This window comes from Polypterus senegalus, chromosome 15 (genome assembly GCF_016835505.1).
Source record: "Polypterus senegalus isolate Bchr_013 chromosome 15, ASM1683550v1, whole genome shotgun sequence".
Taxonomy (NCBI): domain Eukaryota; kingdom Metazoa; phylum Chordata; class Cladistia; order Polypteriformes; family Polypteridae; genus Polypterus; species Polypterus senegalus.
Window position 1 is genome coordinate 103191085 of NC_053168.1, and position 24663 is coordinate 103215747.

Here is a 24663-nt window from a genome sequence, read left to right on the forward strand (position 1 = left end):
ACATATTTACATGAATTTGGAATTACAAAATCCATTAAAAGAGCTGTCTCTGTCAATAATAAAAGCCCAAAAAATGTGCAAATTCTAACCCTGAACATTTATAACTAAGCAGAGTGTCTTCCTAGTTGCTAAGGTAATAGACTATAAAGACGGAGTTCACTGCTTCAGTCCCCATCTTTCATTCCTTTTGTGACCCAGAATGAGTCACCTCACCTGCAAGCTCTGCCTTACTGTAAAATATGAAAATGACTGTACCTTTGTGATTATACTTTGGATGAAAGCATTGATTAATAACTAAAAATAAATTAGGCTATTGTTAGCTATTGTCTTAATTATCCCTTTTTTCTTTTCTAGCGAGATATGCTGGATGTGAGCCAGATAGTGAAGGATTTGGCTTCTCTGGTGCATGAGCAAGGGAGTACAATAGGTAAGATGTAAAACGTTTTGTTCAACTTTTTGCTGCATTCATAAACAGAGTTCAGGAGTTAAGGGAGCCTTCATTCAGTCAATCAATCAACGCTCTACTTTTCAAAACTTGTGACGCTCTTTGTCCATCTTGTAATTTCCAGTTTTCTGTTCTATTCTTAAAAGTGCTTTCAGCAGAAATAAATCTTTCAACCCAAGAGAAAGTGAGATCAACAGCTGAGTTGGGTGCATAATATTAGCGCACTGATAATGCTGGCTAGCTTATGGACAATAGTAACAACCCCCTAAAGAGGTCTAGCTACATATATTGGAAATGGGACTACATAGGGGCAGGTGTTGAGGGCAGGAAAAGGTGGCACGCAACATGGGTTGAGCATTAGTAGGCCCTAACGATGAGAGGGGAACATGCACGGGAACTGGTAACACATATTACCATACCAATCCATGAAGCTGGGCCCCTCTATGGACATTAGGTTTTATGCATTTGGAGAGTGTAACAAAGTTAAGAGAATTCTCTAAGGAGACTGGCAGATGCGTAGCATCAGTTTGTGGCATGTGGGGCCCTGATGCTAGGTATTACTGATGACAGGCAGGCCCATATGTGATCTTTGAACAACTAGTAGGTTAACAACTTGCAGTTTTTCTGCAGTATTGGGAATTATTTAAGCCTTGATACAGACAACTCCTACAGGCATCCCAATGTCTATTGATTACTTACAAATCTGTCTGACTGTAAAAAAGTAGTGTTGAAACAAACTGTGTTGGTACATCCCCTGAAACACCATGTGGACATTATTGCACTGTATATTGCAATCATAATGGTGAGATAAAGGCAATTAACAAAGGAAGAAAGAGAAAACTGCAAAGAAAGCCAATTTGTCATTGAGTACAGTTTCCTATACCATCAAAGGGAACTTGGGAACGTGGAAACTCTGACAGGGACAGCTGTGGCAGACCCAAAGCCACAACAGAATCAGAAGATAAGTGTATGAGAGTCAACAGCATTTGGTGGATTGAGATCTGGAATCTGATTTGTCCACTTCAGGACATTAGCATTGTTGTTTTTAAAGCCATCCCTTTCCCTATTATAGCTTTGACTTTATGGTTTTGGTTGTTGCCTTGCTAGCAAACAAATCTTCTCTCATGGTACAGGTTTCTTGCAGACTACATCAGGTTTTCCTCCAGAATTTTGCTGCAATTCATTTTACCCTTTACCTTCACAAACCTTACAGGGCCTGCTGCAGAGAATCAGTCCCACAATCCTACCATCACCCTGCTCCACAGTGGTGATGGTGCGCATTTGATAATGTGCAGTATTCACCAACGACAAACAAGACATGTAGCGTGGTGATGTAAAAGTTCAATGTTAGCTTCTTCAGACCAAAGAAACTTTTTCAGCTGACTTTAGCCTCTTATGAATGTTCTGGCAAGCTCTAGCCAAGATGTCAAGTGCTTTTTTTGGCTTTCTTTTTGCTGCTCTCCCATAAAGCTGCCACTGGTGAAGCATCCATGCAACAGTTGCTGTCTATACAGTCTCTCCAACTCATCCTTTAGAGTCCTCATATGTCTCTTGGTGGCCTACCCCCATTAGTCTTCTCTTTCCTTGTGGATGGCTTGCTTTAGGGAGATTTGCAACTGTGCCATACTCTTTCCCTTTCTTTCCATTTCTTAATGACTGACTAATTGGCTCAAAATGGATGGCCAGTTTTTAAATAAATAATCGCAGAACTCGTGGCTTAAAGAGGGGGCATGTTAGTATGGCTGGAAGGGTTCCTGAGCGCAATGTGGGCATGGGTGTTTCCGCAATGAATTGCACAGGTATGGGATTGCCCATGTCTGCAATTGATGCCGGGAGATGCTATTTGCCTCACCTGTACCACGTCCCCATTCTAAATTCAAAATGGTTAACTCAGGCACCGCCGGGAGTGGCAGCCTTTCCAGCTGCTCCATGTACGACTTTATCCTTCTACTTTTTTCTCCATTTCACTGATCACTCCTATCACTTTCTTTTATGTGGACTCGTTCCCTGGACAATTTTTACTACCTGTGAATTTCCCCTTGGGATTAATAAATTATCTATCTATCTATCTATCTATCTATCTATCTATCTATCTATCTATCTATCTATCTATCTATCTATCTATCTATCTATCTATCTATCTATCTATCTAAACAGGAGTAGCGTGAGTGCGGCGGAGAGACAAAAAAAAAGAAAAGAATGGAGGTTAATGGAAAGAGGAAGGCAGGAAGTACAGAGAGCCAGTGTGTTAGTGAGTGAGTGAGCAAGCGAGCAAGCAAAAGAGAGCAGGCTCGCTGGTGGTTGCAGGCAGCTGGGAAGAGAACCCTGGCGGGGTTTTTGGCTGGAACTCAGGGACGGATGGATTGGGTCACTCCTGCTGAGTTTTTCAGAGGAGCAGGAGTGACCAGGATCGAGGACGGCTTGCCACGGAAGGCAGCGGGAGTCAGGGAGTTTTGCTATAGTGAGCCCCAGTGCGAGTGCCCTGGTCGCTAGGGAGCCCGAGTCTCAGTCTGGAGAGAGGTGTACCAAGCCAGGGGTCGGAAAGCTACCAGACTAGTGAAGAAGACAGCTGCACCTGCAGGTAGGGTGACTCCCATGTTGCAGGGCCCGGATGGGAGAAGCAGGGGAGCTGCCAGCTAAAAGAAGGCATCAGGCTTTCAAAGGGGATCTGTTTCCAGCGATTGTTGTTTTTACTCTCATTTTAACAGATTTATTTATTTGGGATTATTTTAACCTCCACTTCAAGTCACCCAGTTTTTATGTATTTTTTACTTATGGACATTTTTGAAGCACTGCACAGTTTTGAACACTTTTTGGTGTTGACTGTTTTTTTTTAAATAAAAGAACTTTTGCACTTTGCACCATTCCCTTGCTTCGTTTGGTGTCATCATTGTCTACCTCATCCAGTTACATTACCAGCTGTGTTTGGTTGAGAAGCTCCCAAAAGAGAGCTGGGAGCATGAAGCAGGACCCCGCATCCTCACAGGTATTCAGTGAGGTGGATATTATCTTGTAGTGGGAAAGTGGTCCCAGCCTACACTCTGGACATCTGATAGTTCATGAGCCAAATGAGATCAGAGGAGAGAAGAGACGCAGACCAAAAATGAAGGGTGAAAGGTGCAAGTGTATTTTACAAGAGTTCTGTACCACAAAAACTACACACATATTCCACAAATAAAGGCAGTCTTCCTTCTTCATCACTGGCTCAGGAAGCCCCTAAAAAGGTGAAAAAATAGAGGAAAAATATGTACAGAAAAATCAGTGTGTATGTATATACAAAAAGAAAAACAATTGCACCAATCTCAAAAGAAAACTGTCCCAAAGCCAAATATAGCAAAATCTTGATTATCAGTCACATAATTAATTATCAGACTCAAAAAAAACCATCATGCAAGCCAGTGCCTACCTATTACTGAACTACTACTGCCGTGTGGTACACTGTGAGCTACTATATGTACATTGGATCAACTCTCCCTTGTGCTAGCGTGTAGTGTTCCTCCCCAACACCACGTGTCATGCCCCATTTTGAAATCACAGTGTCATTTACATACTTTCAGTTTTAATAGCATTTCGTAGCTTTTCACTTTTGTTATAATTAATCTACTATACATTGTAATAGCCAATAAACATATGCATGTGGTAGAATTGTCACAAAAAATATTGAAATTATTAAACATATACAAAATGGTGAAAGTGCTTCAAGTATTGCTTCAATTTACAGAGCAGGAAGAACAACAGTAACTGATATAAAGTGTGATGTAGACAAAACTGAAAAATGTGGTGATTAATGTTAATATTCTTCTGTATTGTAAGTTTCTTCTTAAATTCTGTTATATTATGTTTTGCTGCAGGTGTGTGGGAGCAGAATAGGGTAGAATGAATACTGTAAGTGATGGGACTAACTGAACGGCTTCTGCCTCTTAGGAGATGAGTAACAGGAGAAGTTATGAGGGAAAGGAAGGTGCGATGGAAGGAAGTTTTGAGTAGAGAGACAGAAGACAATAAGCAAGAGTGTTTGTGGTACAGAGAAAAAAAGAACATAACTGGCTGGGAAAGCTTTCTTTTAGACAGACAGACAGACAGACAGACAGACAGACAGACAGATAGATAGATAGATAGATAGATAGATAGATAGATAGATAGATAGATAGATAGATAGATAGATAGATAGATAGATAGATAGATAGATACTTTATTAATCCCAAGGGCTACCTTCAAAGATTATATACAGAAATATGCAAGCTTTCAAGGCAACTCAGGCCACTTCTTCAGGCAAGATGTAATACAGAAACTGAAGTTCCCTGTGTTTATATCCACACACTAGGACAAGAAACAACAATGATACATCTTTAAATGAAAAATCTCAAATTTAAAAAATTGATAGGTTCATTCAGGCTAAGATTAATTTAACAAGAGAGAGAAAAACAATGTACGGTCAAGATCTTTGGATAAGATAACTGTCCAACAAAGCACTTTGAAGTTTCTTATCCAAAGATCTTGACCATACATTGTTCTTCTCTCTCTTGTTAACCTGGACCAACCTGGTCATTTCTGTTTACTTTGAACAAGCTTAAATGAAAGTACAAGTGTTCTAAGGCTTAGGAGGCAGTGAAAATAAATACAGAAATGAGGATACCCAATTATGGGCTTCAAGTTCAGGGTTTTACCTTTTGGAATGTCAGGTATGTAGGAGCTCAATCATGTAGTGCCCTCTGCTCACAGAGTAGTGCCTCCTTCTTTTGACTCTGGTATTTATATGCGGGAGACAGAAAGGGGTCAAATCAGGTGCACTCACTGGGCATCTTCTCAGTGCTGTGGAGGGAAAGGGAGAGGACTTGGTTAGTGCCAGCATCCTGGGGTGCTATCCTGTACTTTACCTTCGAGGAATCCTGAGGGTGATCCACAGATACACATGTATGACTATAGATAGATAATGAGCTATAGGGACACTCTTGAGTTATATACAACAAGAGAAAATAATAGACGACTCCTGACCTATAGGCCTTGCTACAAACATTAGCCAATGGCTTTTCTGTCACCTGTATTTGCCTTTCTCACCTACCATCATTCTGAGTCCCTTTCCTCTCTGTGCCCAGCTGAGCCCATCTCACCACCTGACTCCCAAATCCATACTCCATGGACCAGCGGAAAAAATATTATTTTAAATTGTGCCCAGTACTGCTTCTGGGAACACCACTAAAAACGTTTCCTGGGTCCCGTATAAAATATCATTAATCTTTTGTATCCTATGGTTAAAAGCCACCCTAACAAACCAATGCCACAGGTGGTATTGCTAGTTCCTGTCACAGCAAAGAAGTAGTAGAGATGGCCAAGAATGGTAGTCTTTCCTAGTATCCATGTTAGGCTGCAAATTATTGTCCTTTAGTAGTTGAGGGAATCTCAAAGGACGCAGTGGGGCTTTTCCTACTATGCACAGGGTTTTAAGTGAACCATTTCTACTATGGTGGTATCCAAAGATCATAAATTAGGGTACCTCTATCCAGACTAACTTCACAATATATATAGTATACAGTATATACAGCACATACATATATATATATATATATGTGTGTGTGTGTGTATACACTGCATATGTTCTTTAATTTTGTACATGAAGCTATAACAAATATGCATCTGACTGAGTCAGCATGTGTCTCTAACTCAGAGTATTACAATCTGCTATGATGACCAAAATGACCTTAGATAGAGAGAGAAAGAGAGAGATCACCAGCTTTAGAGAATGATCAAATAGAAATTGTGCTGTCTAAAGTCTGTTTGTGTGTGTGTATATTAGTATTTCCGTATCTCTGAATCATACATCTCATCTGTATATTGGCATACCTTTTGCCCAGGAAGAAGTGAAATCCATCCAAGTTCTGGCTTGCTTCAAAGAAAGGCTGTTGTTACCATTATTCCTTCTTCCAGTTTTCCTCATTACTGTTTTTATTTTGCTTAATGTAAGATATCGGAAACTGTGAAGAAATGAGATGCTAACTTTTTTTTCCCACTCATGAGCTACATATCTATCTTGTGTTTTTTCCTTAATAATGCATAAAAGTGACACATTTCACTGGTAGTTTATAATGCTGCAGCAAATATACATAAAAACAAATAATGGTGCAATGCAGATGCAGCCTCACCCACGCTGGGCTGAGCTATAAATACAGACATTTATAGTTGACATCTTCTCTTTGATGACCTGGGAAAGTCTCTGGTTTTTTTTTTTCAGGTTTAGGCTATTCAGAAATGTAATGTTAAATGTTATTGTCTTTCACACTGTTAAGCACCTTGTTGTGAGTGATGCTATATAAATCCAAAGATTGATTGTGTGAGGCTCTCAAACAGAGTGTCTCCACATCTACTGTTGTGCTGCTGTCACTCACGTGTATTGCAGTTCTCCTGGCTGCTGTAGTCACCTTAGGTGCTGCACGCCAACTGTCCATGCTTTTTTGTTTTCAATCATTTACCATTTACTCAAATGCAAAAAAACAAGAAAATAGAAAATAAAATAAAAACTGATGTATATATGCTTTGAAAATGTTCCCAATATTTCGATGGTAGCACATCGTGATGCAGTCCTGGAATCCCAGGGGAGATTTATATAGCTGCCAATATGTACAGCTTTGTTAGGCTTCTCTGTGAATTTATTAAGCTTCATTCTGAATATTTTTTATGTTTGTTTTATATATAGTCATTTTTGGTTTAGTATTTACATTAATAACATCATAATTGTGTATGTTAAGCTTTATGTCTAGGGATGCTTTTCTGTTGCTATGGTGCCTTTGCACACTGGATCAGCTGGTGACAAGTTCACTTTATTTATTTTTTTTATTTTCTGGCAATAAATATTTCTTTTTTCATTTTTGGTTTTTGATTTTACCCCATATGAAAGTTTACCTTATTGAAATTTTATAATATTAAGTGTGTTGTCCTCAAGATTCACCCAAATATATAATAATAAAAAATAAAACACCACCAACATGATCTTATATACTTATGATGGGCATTTTCACTAGACACAGATTTTCTTTGGCATGACTCTTAACAACAACTGAATGATGTATATGGTAATCCTGTGCAAGATAAACATGTTCTCTTAGTACCTCTTCCACTTTTAATCAGTGTTCTTCAATTTATTTTTCTTCTGGGTGAAATTATTTTGGGACTAGGTTACTAAAAATTACTCAAAACTAGTATGCTGTTGTTTGTTTTTATGTAAAGTTCCTTTTAATGATGGTCATCATGAAGCTCACTATATAATATATTGATTCTTGACATATGTGTGGGGATTACTAGTGCAGGGGAAGAAAAAGTCAATACCTTGCCTGGAAGCAATAATATAACATCTTCTAAACAGTTACCTTATGCCTACAACACATACACATTTTTCTACAGTTTAATCTCTGTAAAATGGTCTAAATTAATTAGAAATATAAACTGAACAAGTATAAATACAAAAATGCAGCTTTATGCATTTTCTAATCAAAGTCAAAGATGTATTAAATGCTGCCTAAAGTTCTACATTGAGGGCAAGCATGTGAGTATGGACCTACTGACCACTACTGAGAATGTAACTAAGCACTCATCTAACAGGTGGTGCTGCCATTATAACTCTTGCCCACTGGGGGTCTAATGTCCTCATCCTGACTGAGTGCTAAAAGCAACCATTTTAGGCAGTCAAGCCAAAGGTGAACATAATGTCTCAACTGAGCAATCAGGCTTCTTCCAGCAAGGGAGTGTTTTCTGCATAGCAGAGTCGATGCACTTGAGCTTTGCTATAAGACCATAGTGCTTAATTGGTGCTGTATTGTTTTTCTTTGTTTTATTTTTCTAATCATCTTTAATAAGGTAATGTAAGCCTTTTGTGTTATCTCTTTCCATTATGAGGCTCACATGGCAGTAAGAAAGTCATTGATAAAATGGTTGCAAGATTTAGAATGTCTCAGTTTTTCCAGGTTTTATTGAAATGTATGCAGTTTAAGGTCTCAACGTGCTCAACATTAAAGCGTAGAAAGTGAGACTTGTTTACTTCAATAACTGTTAATGGGATACTCCAACAAATAAACAATATTTTTTTTTAACTGTTTTTGGGCAGATGTTGACATTTTGTTGAAATTCAATGTAGAGGAAGGTAATCAGCTCTAAATTGTGATAAAGCTTGCCATTATGTTTTATTTTGACTCTTGCTAGGAGGAAAATCAACTTCATTGATTTGACCTCAATTCCCGGCATTTGCCTGAGTAGCGAAGAGCAAACAACCTCTAAAATGGCATCAACATCTGGCGAGAGACCAAAGTGAATTTGCAAAGCAAAATACTCCATAGACAAAGTTTTGTATATCACTGAATTGTATTCTGCCTTGTCAGACTCCGGTTTTGATGCAAGTGATCTGGTGATGGAGATCAAAAATGAAAGTGAGCTACCAGCATCAACTGATCAGTCCCCAGCTGATCGTGGTGCTGAACACATTCTTCTAGCTGGTGAGCCTACAGTAACGTTCGCCTGGGAGGACCACCACTTATGATGACAAGAGATAGAAACCAGATTGTGTCATACTGTGACTGCTACAGCCGCCCACCTGCCACGAAAACACAAGCAGGCAGTTGGCCCGCCATGCATTCCTGCTGGCCCCTTTGAGCCACCCCCGTACAGCTGCTGCTTCTAGAGCAACAGCAGCCACAGCGCACAGCAACAAACACTTTATGTCGACTTATATGTGAAACCATTGCTTTTTTTTTCCTTTTTTTTTAGAAAAAAAATATTCAGCCTTTAAAGAGTTAAATTTTTCTTACCCCATGTATTTTGTAGTGGTGTGTTTTTAATCTTGTGTTTTCATGGAGAAATTATATATTGAATATTCAAACTTGGTAGCCCCCATGTTGACCAGTTCTACATAATGTTGTGAACAGTCCACAAGTCCGACATCCATTCGTATGGTCAAAAGTGCAAAATGTGTTCATTTTTTGCTGAAATGTTAGCAACAGTGTTACATCCTGAAAACTTTGCATTAAATTTCAAGAGCAAAGATGTTGAAGACAGGAATCTTGACCAGTGAATGAGGGAAAGAGGCAGATCTTCAATTCAAAAGCACAGCATTGTGGGAATGACATTGTTATATAATAAACTAGCAGAATACCCGTGCTTCGCAGCGGAGAAGTAGTGTGTTAAAGAAGTTATGAAAAAGAAAAGGAAACATTTTAAAAATAACGTAACATGATTGTCAATGTAATTGTTTTGTCACTGCTATGAGTGTTGCTGTCATATATATATATATATACACACTCACACACACACGCACACAGAGACACACACACATATCAACATATATACATATACATATATACTTATCTACATATACACATATCTATATATATATATATATACACACATCTACATATATATACACATATCAACATATATATAAACATACATATACTTTGTACACACATACATACACACACACATATACATACATGTATATAGATATACACATACATACATACAGATGAATATACATATATATACACACACACACATACATATATATATATATATATATATATATATATATATATTGTGCTAGATAGGGGGCGATCTCGCTCCCTTGAACCCCTGTCCGCAACTCCAGACACCAGGTAAAAGTTCAAAAGTTGACTTTATTTAATCTCCACAGTGTACAAAACACACTCTCCACCACTATACTCATAAATCACACCAATACAATCAATAAATCAATCCTCCAGCTCCCAGACACGTTGCCACCCTTCCACCCAGCTCAGCTCGGCGTCTGGGAGCTCCCACAGTCCTTTTATATCTCCTGACCCGGAAGTGTTCCTAATCCTCAGTCCATGTGATTCTCAATCACTTCCAGGTCAGGTAAAAGTTGAACGTTCCGGGTCATAGGGCATGAAGAAATCTTCGGTCCTCCCTGCAGCTCCCTCTTGTGGCCCCCATGGCATCCAGCAGGGCTGTGCATAAAAACTCCATTGTCCATGATGCCCTGCTGGTCTTCTGGGGACCCCCATGCTGGACGGAGGGCTCTACCTGGCGGCTTGGGGGTATTGGCCGTCCTCCACAATATACATACACAAACATACATACACACACACATATATATATATATATATATATATATATATATATATATATATACACACACACACACAGACACATATATAAACATATATATATACAGGTCTACATATATATACATATCCACATATATACACACATATATATATATATACACTAGCAAAATACCTGCGATTGGCAGCGGAGAAGTAAAAAGAAAAGGAAACATTTTAATAATAACGTAACATGATTGACAATGTAATTGTTTTGTCATTGTCATGAGTGTTGCTGGCATATATATATATATACACAGACACATATATAAACATATATATACATATATATAAATATATATATGTATATATATATATATATACATATATATATACACACAGTTATATATATACATATATACACATACTGTATATATACACACACATATATACATACTGTATATACACATATACATATCTACATATATACTGTATATACACATATATATACAAATCTACATATATATATCCACATATATATATATATTTGGGTGGGACTCTATTAAAAAAATTAATCCAATTAATTAGAGGCTGTGTAAGAATTAATCTTGATTAATCGTATGTAATCGCACACGTAAATTTGCCCCAAATCGCAAATGTTTTTTTTTAATTTAAAAGGGTTTTAGTGGGTGACAGAATCAAATAATAGACATGGACATGAATATTGTAAACTGAAGCTGTTTTAATTTCTGAAAAAAAGCCTTTAAACTGCATTTGAATTCAAAACAGAAACAAAAATATCATCCCTGGTTAAAATTGGGCAGACTTAAAATAAAGTGGTAGTTTAAGTACTTTAAGTACATTTTCAGAATAGTATTGTCTTTAAATAATAATAACCAAAATTTCAACATAAAGTGCAGTTTTTCTTCTTAAAAAATAAGTCAGAAACATAAAAGGTAATTTGACCAACTTAATCTTTAAACTCTGAGTAACATTAGCCAAAATTATTTTGTACATTAGGCTAAAACAGTGTGATCATTGAACATTTTGTAATTAGATGTAATTAGAATTACTAACGGTCACGGAAGTCCAATGATCCCCAGTAAGAGCCACAAAGTCCGCTTTCTGTAATGCATCTAATTTTGCTTGCTTTTCAGTGTGCACAAAACCATGCTTTTATCAAGGCTTCGCTCGGGTAGTCGAAATGATCAGTCGTAGGAACGGCTTTATTCCGACTCTAACATTTTTGTAGCTGTGATGTGTGCATCAGTGTAATGGATGTACCAGGAAATCATGCATTGACAAAAGTTCCCGTTTGCTTGGAATTGAAAGTGTGATTAAATGCGTTATTTTTTTAACGCGTTATGGAGTACATGCATGGAAGCTTCTCAGCTGTGCTTGTGCTAATAAAGGGAAACATTTTAAAAATAACGTAACATGATTCTGAGTTAACCGAATATTTTTTCATACGTCCAAAACCAAGGAGATGCTAAGGTAAAATGAATCGGTAGCGCAGCATACATACTCAGTGCATCCCTCTCGAATCGAACCTCGAATGTCGGCGTTAGAGGCGAAGACTCTACAGTTGGCCACAGCGTGTGGCTTGTCTATGCGAGAGTATGTACTGTAGATCGGGGTATATATATACATTTATATATATACCCGCGTATCGCAGTGGAGAAGTAGAAGTTATGAAAAAGAAAAGGGAACATTTTAAAAATAACGTAACATGATTGTCAATATACAGTAATTGTTTTGTGAGTGTTATTGAATGTTGCTGTCATCAAGGATTTGATTATCATTATTTGTTTCAATCAGGGTCGTATTTGTACGATGTGTTGTGTTCAAGTTACATTCCGTGTTTGTCAATCGTTGTAAAGATAAGAGGTTTCATTCATCGATTAGTTTCTTACTGCATCAATAAACAGCTCGTCTTCCTCTTTATCTGAGTAGTGACAAACTGCATGCACGGGTTTTTTACACTGTCTTCCTTTAGCGGGACATTCACTTTTTCCACCGTGTGCTTTGTTTCCGCAGTAGCTGCACTTATGAATATGATTCTATGTATCAGACGCTTCATATTTTTTTGCTGCCTTCTCAATTGTGTAATTCGGTTTTTGTTCAGCACTCTTTGGAACTGTTGCTTTTGTCTGTGCACTGTGTCAGTTCACGGAGCCGCTTGGTGTTCTTGCATCGAAGGTTCCCAGCTGTGCTGGTGCCATCTCGTGTAATGTCAGCTAAGACCCGGCACTTAAAAGTTTCTCTCGCAGTTTCAATGAGTTTGTGCCAAACACCACCCTGACCATCTCATCTTCCTCTGCATAAGCACAGTCCTTCACACGTGAATATTTACCGGCAGTGTTTGTATTGGATTGCCGCTGATGGACGGCCTTATATGGGCAGGCACTAAATTACAAACGCTAGTGGCAGCCTGTCTATGAACTTAATTTAATATAAACTTACGGTTCACACCGTGCTTTGTTTCCGCAGTAGCTGTACTTATGAATATGCTTGTATGCATCATTTGCTTCATAATGTTTTTCTGCCTTCTCAATTGTGAAATGGCGTTTTGTGCTCATCGCTGTTTGGAGTTCTTCCTTGTTCTCTACGTACTTACGTAGGAGGCGTGATGATGTCACACGAAACTCCGCCCCCCACGGCCATCTCTAACTCAACTCCATTACATTATATGTAGAAAAATAGGTTCCAGTTATGACCCTTACGCGTAGAATTTCGAAATGAAACCTGCCCAACTTTTGTAAGTAAGCTGTAAGGAATAAGCCTGCCAAATTTCAGCCTTCTACCTACACGGGAAGTTGGAGAATTAGTGATGAGTCAGTGAGTGAGTGAGTGAGTGAGTGAGTGAGTGAGTGAGTGAGTGAGTGAGTGAGTGAGGGCTTTGCCTTTTATTAGTATAGATATCCACATATATATATATATACACATATATATACATATCTACATATATATATATATACACACACATACATATATACATACATATATATATACATATCTACATACTGTATATAGCAAAATCCCCGTGCTTCACAGCGACCTTTGTATACCACGTTGTCAGTTCAGCACTCCGGATGTAATATGACCAAGCTGTGCACTGAGCTTACTTTTGAGAATGCAACGTATAGTTGTCCAGGAGAAAAGCAATGTTGCCTCAAATCAATGGCAACCTTTTGTAGGGTGTGTCCCTGAGACTTATTAATTGTCATCGCAAAGCAGAGCCTTACTGGAAATTGGAGGCATTTGAATTGAAATGGGAGATCAGAGGGTATAAAGGGGATGTTTTTTTGTGTAGCTGCCTTCACACTGCATCTCTGCTGCTTTATAAACGAACGCCATATGAGGCAATCGTTTCTCCTTGCTTCATGGTTCTGTACTGTTTTATTGTTTGTTTAATACGATTGCTATAGTTATTGTGTAGCTATTTGAGACTAACTGTACTGTTTAGGTACCCATCTCCTTTATTTAATCCGCAGCTTGCACGCTATTTTTTGTTCATTTATTATGATTATAGTTATTTATTGATTCCCGTCTTTAGCTGACTGCCTGCTCATATAAGGCGCTCCGCTGGTTTTTTGTGAAGCAGCCTTTACACAGTTTCTCCGCTGTTTTATAAACGAACGACATATAAGGCCATCATTTTACCTTGCCTCGCCAAGAAAGCTGCCTTTTTTTTTAATCCACGGGTTCTCCGCTGTTTTATTGTTCATTTATTACGATTGTTATAGTTCTCTTTATATAGCACGTTGTCAGTTCATATTCTTTTCCTACCTTGTCAATTGTGTAATGCGTTTTTTGAACAGGTTTGATGCATAGAAGTGATCACTTGTACTGCGTTAAGTTAGTTCGTGTGAGCTGCTCTCTTGTGTGATGTTGCAATGTCCATGGCTTCATTTAATGTTAGCTAAGACCCGGTACTTAAAAGTTTCTCACTACAGCAATTTTAACTCCATTACAAAGTGATCCAAAGTCTCGTTTATACCTCGTGTCTTCTCATTAAACTTGTATCTCGCTAATAAAGTATTCAACGAAGGCATGACAAACGGCAGCGGGAGCGTGTCCATAAACTTAATTTAAACTTACGGTTTACACTGTGCTTTGTTTCCGCAGTAGCTGCACTTATGAATAAGCTTGTATGCGTTTTTGTTCAGCTCTCTTTTGGAGCTCTTCCTTCTTTTCTACGTACTGCGTTCACAGTCAGTTGACGTCATTACGTGGGAGGCGTGATGATGTGAGACGCAGCTCTGCCTACAACGGCCATCGAGCTAAAGTTCATTACAGTATATGGAGAAAAATAGGTTCCAGTTATGACCATTACGCGAATAATTTCGAAATGAAACTTGCCCAGCTTTTGTAAGTATGCTGTAAGGAATGAGCCTGCCAAATTGCAGCCTTCTACCTACACGGGACGTTGGAGAAATAGTGATGAGTGAGTGAGTGAGTGAGTGAGTCAGTCAGTCAGTGAGTGAGTCAGTGAGGGCTTTGCCTTTTATTAGTATAGATCAGCTCATTTTTAAGATCTTATGTATATAATTTTCATGAATTACTAGGATTTAACTAATACTAATAGGTAAACGGGGAGCTTATTTCAGTTGCTTTTCACCCTTGATAGTGAATAACAATGAATTCAAGCTAGAATTGGTCATTTAATATTAATAGTTAATTAATATCGGTACTCAAATGTGGCACTTGGTGCCACGGCCCACCTGCCAAGTTGTTTTGCCTGCCTATGGTAAAGGGATCCCTGATGGAGGATTGCAGGAATCATGGGAAAGAGGGGTCCTTTCATTGGATTGGCTGTCCCAGCACTGTTTTAGCCGTGGAATGGCCAAATGGAGGAGGCAGCTTGATGGTTGAGGACTCCAGGACTCTAAAAATATCCAAATCTTATTATATGATATCATCTACTGTTAAATTCTGCTCCATACTCTAAAATTTTTATTTTTATGCTGTATTGAGGATTTGTTCTGTTCTGTGTATTGTATTGTATTGTATTGACCCCCTTCTTTTGACACCCACTGCATGCCCAACCTACCTGGAAGGGAGTCTCTCTTTGAACTGCCTTTCCCAAGGTTTCTTCCAATTTTTCCCTACAAGGGTTTTTTTGGGGAGTTTTTCCTTGTCTTCTTAGAGAGTCAAGGCTGGGGGGCTGTCAAGAGGCAGGGCCTGTTAAAGCCCATTGCGGCACTTCTTGTGTGATTTTGGGCTATACAAAAATAAACTGTTTTGCATTGTATTGTATTAATAGTTAATTTTCTTTTGGTAATTATTGGGTACTACTCTATTGGGTATACTTTGGGGAAAAAAAATTATGTTTAGGAAAATTGCTGGACATTTAGTCATAGACACTCCACCACTTTCACACAAATCAATGCCATTTTTTAGTTGATTTGGAATCTGCTTGTATGAAAGTTATTGAGCCACCACAAGTCTATTTAGGCTACATCATGACATTATACAGTGCTGTTAAAAAGAAGGTATTTAATATAGACTACTAACACATTCATGTTGTTTTTGAATGAATCTCATTGTTACAAAAATATTTAATAAACAAAAATGTGATAACTGATACTTGGATGAACTAACTAAAAATGTGAAATGCTCCACATTTCATACCAGATAACTTAGTCACTGAACACACCTGAATGTTATACCATGCATTCATTTTCTAACTTGTTGATTAATGTTTCAACTTTATAATGTGAAACAATACATTTAAAAATAATTAGTTTAAAAATTTAGTGCTGACATAAACATTAAGGTTTATAAGGTACCTGTGATGGGTTTAGATGTTGAAAATGATTTCCTTATGTAGCAGTGCTGATAAAATTTGTAAAAAGAACTTTGTAACTCTGCTTGGGCAGTCAACCTGAGTTTGTGTTCCAGGAGCCATCTGAGGAGGTGCCACCTAAGAGAAGATCAGCCATTTACCATTTAAATGTTACAATGAGCCCATTGACTTCCTCTTTACTCGTAATAACTCACAATACACTTCTAATATCTCCGCTTTGTCATTTTCCTGATATTATGTAAATTATTAATAAACTTTTCATAAAACAAAAGAACATTGCAGATTTTAACAAGCACCACAATAAGAAACTGTTCCTAATATAGAGGTGACATTCAGAGGCACAACCGAATAAAAGATGTTGCTGAGCAACATTTCAAGCAAAATTAATATTAGCTCCCACTAACATAGATAAATATGTATGATATATAAAAGCTGTTTCAAAATCTGATTTGTAACTACTAGCAGTTAAAATTAAATTGCATTCTTGTATAAGCTCTTTATACATATAAACTTTCGTTATTATGAAAAGAAATTGCAATGTGTTTACTACAAAGCATCCATCCCTTTTCTGACCTGCTTTTCCAGTTTAGTATCACAGGCAAGTGGCTCCAATCTGACAAACCAACTGTAGATTAGCACAGACTGAAGAGGAGTGTGTTCTGTCAAGATTCACTTCCCATTAATTGTCTGAAAATCCGATCACATTATATTCCTAGGTTTGCGTTACATTTTCTAAGTGTGTATTGTCAAGATGTTTCAGAGTGACACTGCAGGAAAAAAGTAACCTTCCCCTAGCTGACAGCTACTTTTAATTCAATGCCAATATACTTTTTTTTTCCAATGTGACTTGCACAGCAAAAAATGATTCTAAATATTTGACTGACACTTCCAAACGTTTTGATCCAAATTAATTCAAAGAATGTCATTTATGAATTGTGCAGTATCTGCAAATCCCAGATAATGAAAACTTCAGTTGCAAAAATGTACATACAAGATCATCAGCAAAGGAATTAATCCTTCATTTCTCAAGCTCAGTTGATCAAATTCTGGGTTGTGGGCAAGGGCTGACCTACAAGTGGTGGTTCTGGGTGTGTATCGAGGGGCCCATGATATCAAGATGATTTTTTGGGTTGCCCCATGTCTGCCTTGATCACCCTTCATTTGGAGGAGGAGGCTATTGACAGACACCACTACACAATATACTGAGTGTTTATTTACAAGCTCTATACATGTGAACTCTGACAAACTACCAGATTTGAGGTGAATGTTGCACATATGTTGATTCTTTCTTCATTTGGAGAATGCAGTCTATGGATACATTACCACTACACAGTGATACTTAGTGTCGATATACATACAGTATAAGTGAACTGTATATGTTACCTCTGTCACACACATTGATGGATTTTACCTGGATGCCAAAAGTCACTATCTATAGTGTCTGCCCATGATTTCACTAATACCCACCCCCCACCACCTTTGCCTGACTAAACAATCGGTTATCTGCAAGTCAAAATGACTAAGGGTGGAGTGCTGAAATCAAGAATGAGAAATGGCACCCTGCTTTAAATGACTCTGTGTCCACGTGCTTCATTGTTAAAAACATGATCAGCTCTCTATTAATGAGCTAAGTCACCCAGGGGCCTGTGGGAGTCTTAATCTGGCTTTGATTGTAAGACAGCCTATTTCTTCTCCAGCAGATGCAGAGACAGAACTATGCTTGACTTTTGTGGCCATCCATCACATTCACTAATATTTGGCCAGCTTAAAACCTCCAGTAGGCCTAACTTGTATTAAGTTTAAATAAAATCTGTCTTATTTTGTAATGTTGCCTGCATCTTGTGATGTCAGTGAAAGACTGCTAATCAAACTGATAGTGAAAAATGATCTACCTACTTTATCAAGGCTTGCATCGTTTTTAATGGAATAAGCATATAGTGCAGGGGAGTGCTTGTGTGGTCCTAGCCTGTTCAGGGTCAGTTCCTGCTTTGCTCCTAATAATGCCAAAGCAAATTCTGCCACGGTGGCACGGTGACACAGTGGGTAGTGCTGCTGCCTCGCAGTTATGAGACCCGGGTTCGCTTCCCGGGTCCTCCCTGCGTGGAGTTTGCATGTTCTCCCCATGCCTGCGTGAGTTTCCTACGGGTGCTCCGTTTTCCTCCCACAGTCCAAAGACATGCAGGTTAGGTGCATTGGCGATTCTAAATTGTCCCTAGTGTGTGCTTGGTGTGTGGATGTGTGTGTGTGTGCCCTGCGGTGGACTGGCACCCTGCCTGGGGTTTGTTTCCTGCCTTGCGCCCTGTGTTGGCTGGGATTGGCACCAGCAGACCCCCATGACAATGTAGGTAGGATATAGCGGGTTGGGTAATGGATGGATGGATGAATTAAACAGTAAATTGAATTGTCTTAACTGTTTGAATTAAATTTATCTTTGTATAGTCTTTACTGTATGTCATTCACTACATAGGGATACGCTTACCACTACAGGTACATACTGTGAATTCACCATTAAAGTTGATTTTTTTTTTAACATTAACAATATTCAAATGGAAAACTAGATGTATACTCCTTAATTAGGGTTAATGGCTTTACAGTAATTGACCCTTTTGATTTTTATGAGTACATTTATAAAAGAGCCTCTGACTCTACAGTGGATGTTTTGTAAAAACAGTAATCAAGGTACAGCTGCTGCACTTGAAATTCAACACAAAATTATTTTTTTAAACATGCAATACACCCAGCTTTGCTTTTTTATTAGTTTTAAACATGAAAAGTATTGCAAATTCATTAGTACTGCTGTTTTAAAAGCTGTGCTTTGTGATTTAACAATCTTAGAAAAATGATGCAAAGTACATCAGACTTGGAATGAACAATTTTGGGATTCTAACAATTTAAGAGTAATATTATTCAGATTTCTTTTAATCACAAGGTTTTAAGCCACTACCTTACTCATGATCTGCAAAACCTAGTTTAAAAACCTTTTTATCCACTTTATCAAAATGTATTTTATATGGGATCATATTCTGTACACCAGTGCTATTATGTTGTAGTATTCTGAAATTCCATTTTGCTTTTCTTTCTCATATTGTGGCAAAGCAGTAAAATATTACTTACCTTGCCCAGGTTGGCTTTGGCCACATGTGTATAGTCGGGATTTCTGTTTTACTGGATGCTGAGAGGAACAGATAGGAAATGGCTCTGATTAAAGTATAATGCAATATCAAACACATAATAATGGAAAAAATTATAACTAATTGTTCTGTTTTTTGTTAAGCTAAAAATTTAAAGGGTTATATGTCATTAGAAATGAAGCAGTGAAATAAAACACATTTAATTCAAATAAATGAAATGATATTCTTTTAATTTAAAAAGAAATGTGACTTCTTCTGCTGTGAATCTCTTATATTGCATAAAGGTACAATTAATGTACACTTCTACATTTTGTTATAAATTTTGGAGTTAAGTCCTCATGGTTATACTTCTTGTTTGTCTTGACAAACTGATCCCCATTTCTCTCTAGGTTTTGATGTAGTGTATATGAACCTCTGCCACTTGAAAGGAAAAAAAAAAACGGTCAACAATGCAGTCATTTTGAGAATGAGTTGCACTCAGTGGTCACACTGTGTCTGTGTGGGTTTTTCTCTAAATGTGTAGGTGAATGGTGTCCCGTTTAGGAATGGTTGTGTTCAAATCTGCCAGGATAGTTTCTGGTAGGTTTGAGACAGTTATGTTTATAGGACGACAGTGACATTTAATGGATTTAGTTAGCTGCAAATGCCTTCCCCAGTTATTTTGAGAGGTACCTGACTTGGAATTATTTTATTTTTAATGTTTAGGTGTTTTCATCTGTTGTACTTTAATATTGCAGTGACAGTTTATTAAAACCATGTTAAAGTCGGACTTGCTGAATGATTGTTGAAGGCTGAAAGAGGTACAGTTAGATAGTACTGAGAATCTAATAGTACTAGATAGCACTTTTTTCCTGAGAGTGGGACTTCAGGATGGCAAAATGGTCAAGGCCAGGGCACATGATCTCTTCTGTCTTAGTGTCTTATCACTATTTGTAGAGCCAGCATTGATGACATTCAGTGGATTTTACATGTTCTGGTCATCAAAGGGAATGACAGGATGAAATGGGGAGAAATTTTGGGGCACCAACCTGGCTGTCCCCGTTTACACAACAGTTTAAACAAAAACAACACTTGATGGGGTGACAATGAAATAAAAATTTGCTGTCACCAGAATAACGTGGCTACAGTAATAAATACTGCTTCTTCTTTTGTTTGGTTAGTGAGGAGCTCATTTGCTCTGGTTGCTTAGTAAGAAGTGATGCCTCCTTCTGGGCTGTCATGATTTATGGCTCAGGGACAAGATGGGGTGGAGTCATTTGCCTTTGGTGGGTGGTTTCGCTGCACTGTGGAGGAAGAAGAAAAGACAGTGGCAGCACCCCCTTTCTGTTCAAGTTGGAACCGCATACCTGGGTAGAACTCGTATGGTGTCACTCTAATGCACATGTGTGACAGTACACACACATGATCGGATTAAGCTGAGTAACCCAGTTTATACAGAGACCTGGTTTCTTAAATATCAGTGATTACATGTTCTACTAATCTTCCGGAGTGCTCCTTTGGTAAAATGCTCCAACATTATTAAGATGTGTAAAAAAGAGTTATACATCATCATCACCCACTGAGAAGCAGAAAGTAAGCATGAATCCCATGATCATTTTCTTGTGTTTTATAGATATGTTTAGTCAAACTGATACTTTATTTATTTGTTTCTGTTACGTGATTGCATGCAGCTACCAATTCTGTTTGGCTGTGTGAATGAGCCCTGGAAAGGACTGGGTACGTGTGTTTCTTGCCTTACACCCAGTGCTGCTGGAATTATAATATCACAGGTATTATTACATCAATAAGGTATACGTTACGTTACTTGCTATCTTAAAAAAAAATCGGACTACATAATGTACACTATTTTTAATGTGTAACCCTACTACTCTTGAGGGTTATGTTACAAATTTTAGTACTGTGATTGCCTCAACATTTGCCTCTGGAAATGCATTTTGTGGATATTTCTGCCCGTGACTGCATGTGCAAAGCAAATACAGAGAGCACAACATACAAGCGAAGACTACAAAATCCTTAATGCTAACCCAGTTAAGGGTTTACATGGGCACATAACTGGATTATTCGTGGAGGAATCTACCTCTGTTAATCAAGTTTCTCACAAGCTAATAACTCAAAATCAGAATAAGGGTTTACATGGCATTTTAGAAATCAGATTTCTGTGAATAATTAGGTTATGTAAATGTGCTGATTGATTTTAGAGAGGTGAAACATTGCTCTGTAAAGACAAGAAGATTCAGGCAGCTGCTTTCCATCTCAGTCCCATCTACTTGTCTTCCCCTAAGAAATTTAACTAATTTATCATAGAAATATTGCAAGTTAGTAGGCCTGTTGGCCCAGTGGTTAGCAGAGCTGTTTCACACCTATACATTGATCAGTTTAAAATCCAATGACTGTGTGTGTTTTTTTAGGGGTGTAAATGTTTGCTCAGTCCATATGAACTTTTCTGTGGATGTTCCAGTTTTCCTCCTACCTCACAAAGAAAATAATATAAGGGATATTAGTGACTCTGAATGGGTCTGGTGTGGGTGTGAACAGGCCCTTTAATGGACGTGCTCTGTGCAGAGCCAATTCCCACCTCTTGTCTAATGCTGCGTCTAAAGCTTCTCATTCACCAGGATTGGATTTAGAAAGTCTGATACTGGGCAGATGAATATGTATCTTTCAGTTGCCTCCGAATCACTTTACAATAATCAAATCAAAATATAATTTTAACGGAGTGTAATTAAACTGTTTTTACTTGGTGGTTTACTTAATGATAAAATTGATGTTTTTAGCATTTTATCTTGGGCCAATTTTTATATTGTGAGCTATGAATCTTTGTCCTGCAAATTTTAAAACTTTCACTCCACTGCAAATGTAGAGTAGGCTATACGATCTAGTTAAACTTTGTTCACTCTCTCTGCCTCAGATGGTGTGTATCTCACGAAAAGCAGTAAGAAAGGTTCAAACTTCACATCCACAGAAAAGAAGCCCTAAGCCACATGGTGAGTTGGCAGTGAATTCAGAGCATCACCCCATGTTACACTCTTTTAATGGTCTTTTCATATTAATCACAGTCCATTCAGTCTACTGGTTCAGGGCCATAAAGGTTTGCCAGCTTCACAGAAGTTCATCTCAATGAGTGAGTGTTGCCTCTTTTTGCCAAAGGAGGAGGAGTGCTCACTGCCAGTCATTTCTGATAACTCAGAAGTGACTTAAGGTCAGTGTCATTCTTGATATGTAAGAATGTCACGTTCCTAGCATGGTGATCTACTCACGCATTAAAAATAGTTTCTTTTTTAAGGTACAAATGGGCCCCCACACCCTGTATGTGACATTTCCCACTTTGAAAGCAGTGATTACATCATTTACTTCCAAAAGGTTACAATGTAATAAAATGAATCAATTTTTTTTGTATAGTGCCTCATAGCATACTCCTACACAAAGAATTTTATATAATCGAATTAAATAAAGAAAAGTTAAAATACATATATTTAGGGTATTCTTACCATTTAGGGTGCTGAACACATTTATAATCACATCATAGTTGACAATAAAACAAAATACATCACACAAAAATGCCATATCACTTATATATAAAGAATATAAATATTTACATCCACTGTCCTGGATCTGATTCTGTTTTTTGTACTATATCCTCAAAGACATACTGGTTAGGTTAGGGTGAACTACATACTCTGAGGGCAGATAAGGAGGCGTTTGGTAGAGGAATCTGTGAGCAAGTGACATACATCTATGATCTAGTGACCCATGTCCTGCTTACAGGGGAACTGAAGCATTATATACATCCAAATCTGTTCCTCACCCTCAGGGCAGCTGATGAAACGGTCCTTATGGATGACAACGCAGTTGTGATCCACTGGCCTGGATCTTTGATCCTCTGTTAAAGCTGATTCTCCGGCTAGGATGTTGGATACCTCTGGGTCCATGGTTCTTGAGACTGATCCTCCAATTAGCTGTGAACCACCCAATCTCACTGAGATTGCACAGGTGATGAACCAGCCGAGGGTAGGGAATGCTGCAGGGACCTGTCGTACCCGGGGTGAATTTCTCCAGGCTGGTGGTAAGGCTGTCCTCCTGGCATTGCAAGCAATTGTTACTTCCATTTGGTAGATGGGCATCATCCCAACTGACTGGAAAACCAGGACTTGTCCCTATTTGGTAAGAGAAGGGTGATCACCTGGATTGTGGCAACTATGGGGGGATAACACTGCTCTTGGTGCCAGATAATGTCCTTGCTTGGGTCACCCTCAAAAGGATCTGTGATCACTTGCTCACCTACCAGAGATCAGAGCAGTCTGGTTTTACACCTAAAAAGTCTAATACTGCATCCTGGCACTGAGGGTTCTCATGGAGTGCAAATGCAAATATCGGCAGAGTTTCTTTGCAGCCTTTGTCGATTTTCTTAAAGCGTTTGACTCAGTTGATCGAGTTGCCCTGTGGGACATCCTGAGAGTTTGTGGGTGTTGTGATGTGAAATTTTGCATACAAGTTGATAGATATTTTGTATATCTTTATTTGTAACTTAGACAAAGCAATGTAATATTAGTGTTACATTATAGATAATAACAGCAATGGTTTGATGGTTTAAGATCCCCTTCCCCCTTTTAGGAATGAGTCTCTTTGTAATTTTACAACAGGTTTGGGGGAAGTGCCTCAGACAAGCTTGACCAAAATTTATCTGCTAAAGTCTCTTAGTCAACCCCCACAGGAAAGCCTGGCTGCCTAACTGCCAAGCTTTACCTTAACACAGGGTTTGGAGGGCAGGTGTGAAGGTGTTCTATCCCTCCATTAGTCTGAAGTGTGGCTGTTTGGAATAGGCTTCTATCAAAGGTTTTTAAGTACTATGATGCCCTATTGGCTGTAGGGGTTGGACAGAAAACCTATACATTTGCTTGCTTTACCTCTCTCTCTCTCTCTTACCAAACTGATTAAAGACCATTTCACACCATGACCTGAAAAGGACAACACAATGAAGAGCTCAGCTCGACAGCCATATTGAGTATGAAAAGTAAAAAAGTAAAGGTAAGGAAAGTAAGGAATCGAGTGAGGAGGCACATGAGCGTGGGATTTTGTTAATGTATGTACGCAGGAAGCCAACCACATGGTAGGTAACCGGACAGCAGGCATGCGGGAAAAGGAAAGGGGACCAGGGGCAGCCCTTGTGCGTCTCTGCAGTGAAATAAATTATCTGTTAACAGAAATAAGAAATAA

The 24663-nt window shown here is 38.3% G+C and overlaps 1 protein-coding gene across 1 annotated transcript in view; it reads left to right on the forward strand.

The window, feature by feature from the left end:
• The window catches only part of tsnare1 (T-SNARE Domain Containing 1), a 935796-nt gene that overhangs the window by 592751 nt on the left and 318382 nt on the right, over positions 1-24663 (forward strand). Inside the window, exon 9 of the mRNA XM_039737258.1 lies at positions 355-427. Within this exon, the coding sequence (XP_039593192.1) occupies positions 355-427 (73 nt within the window). The remainder of the gene's footprint in view (positions 1-354; positions 428-24663) is intronic.